Raw genomic sequence first — 657 nt, forward strand, 5'->3', positions numbered from 1 at the left:
AGACCCATGAGTTTACCTGCATGAGAGTTTCTTCAGATCCCGGTAGACCGTAACGCTTAGCAAGACTTGTGGCTACTTGTTGACGGTTCGGAATGTTTACAAGGGCTTGGCTAATATAAGGAATAAGTGCCTGCAGATTGACGTTACAGAGACACACTAGACCTCTCTTATTCACAGTCAGAATGCCTCCTGTCTGGGGAGAATCTGTCGCCAAGAAAACTGCATCTTGTAGAATGCGATGTCTGAAGAAAGAAACAAAGAAAGAATGAATGGAAAGGGCAGGAGAAACAGATAAAGGAAAGATAGGAGAAGATCCGTCATGGCCCTTATCATCATACGTTCGATCGCCGCCTTCTTGAGGACGATGGAGATCCAGCTGTGAAGTGTATACGTACTTCTGACTTTTCAGGAGTTTGAATGACCTCCCAAAAGCGTAAGCCCGGGTTGGTTATATACGCGTTGAAGCGAATGATGGCGCCGATGGAAGGGTAGTCGCCGTCTCACACCGATAAGGTAGCTCCTGATATCTATGTGTCACATATAGGTACGTGCAGCAATCTCCTCGTGTAAGATCAGATACAATACACCCTCCATTTCTCTTAGACGCAAACATCTACACCTTACCCCCAACTGCCTTCCTTGCGACCCGAGATGCGT

At 46.7% G+C, this 657-nt stretch overlaps 1 protein-coding gene across 1 annotated transcript; it reads right to left on the reverse strand.

Annotated features, from left to right (window-relative positions):
* Positions 1-17: 17 nt before the first annotated feature.
* CSUI_011533 (uncharacterized protein) lies at positions 18-618 on the reverse strand. The gene has a single exon (XM_068071631.1). The coding sequence runs from the start codon at positions 334-336 to the stop codon at positions 178-180; it is 159 nt and encodes a 52-aa protein (XP_067916393.1). The 5' UTR covers positions 337-618; the 3' UTR covers positions 18-177.
* Between the last annotated feature and the right edge of the window lie 39 nt (positions 619-657).

Source organism: Cystoisospora suis (genome assembly GCF_002600585.1).
Source record: "Cystoisospora suis strain Wien I chromosome Unknown contig_13060, whole genome shotgun sequence".
Taxonomy (NCBI): domain Eukaryota; phylum Apicomplexa; class Conoidasida; order Eucoccidiorida; family Sarcocystidae; genus Cystoisospora; species Cystoisospora suis.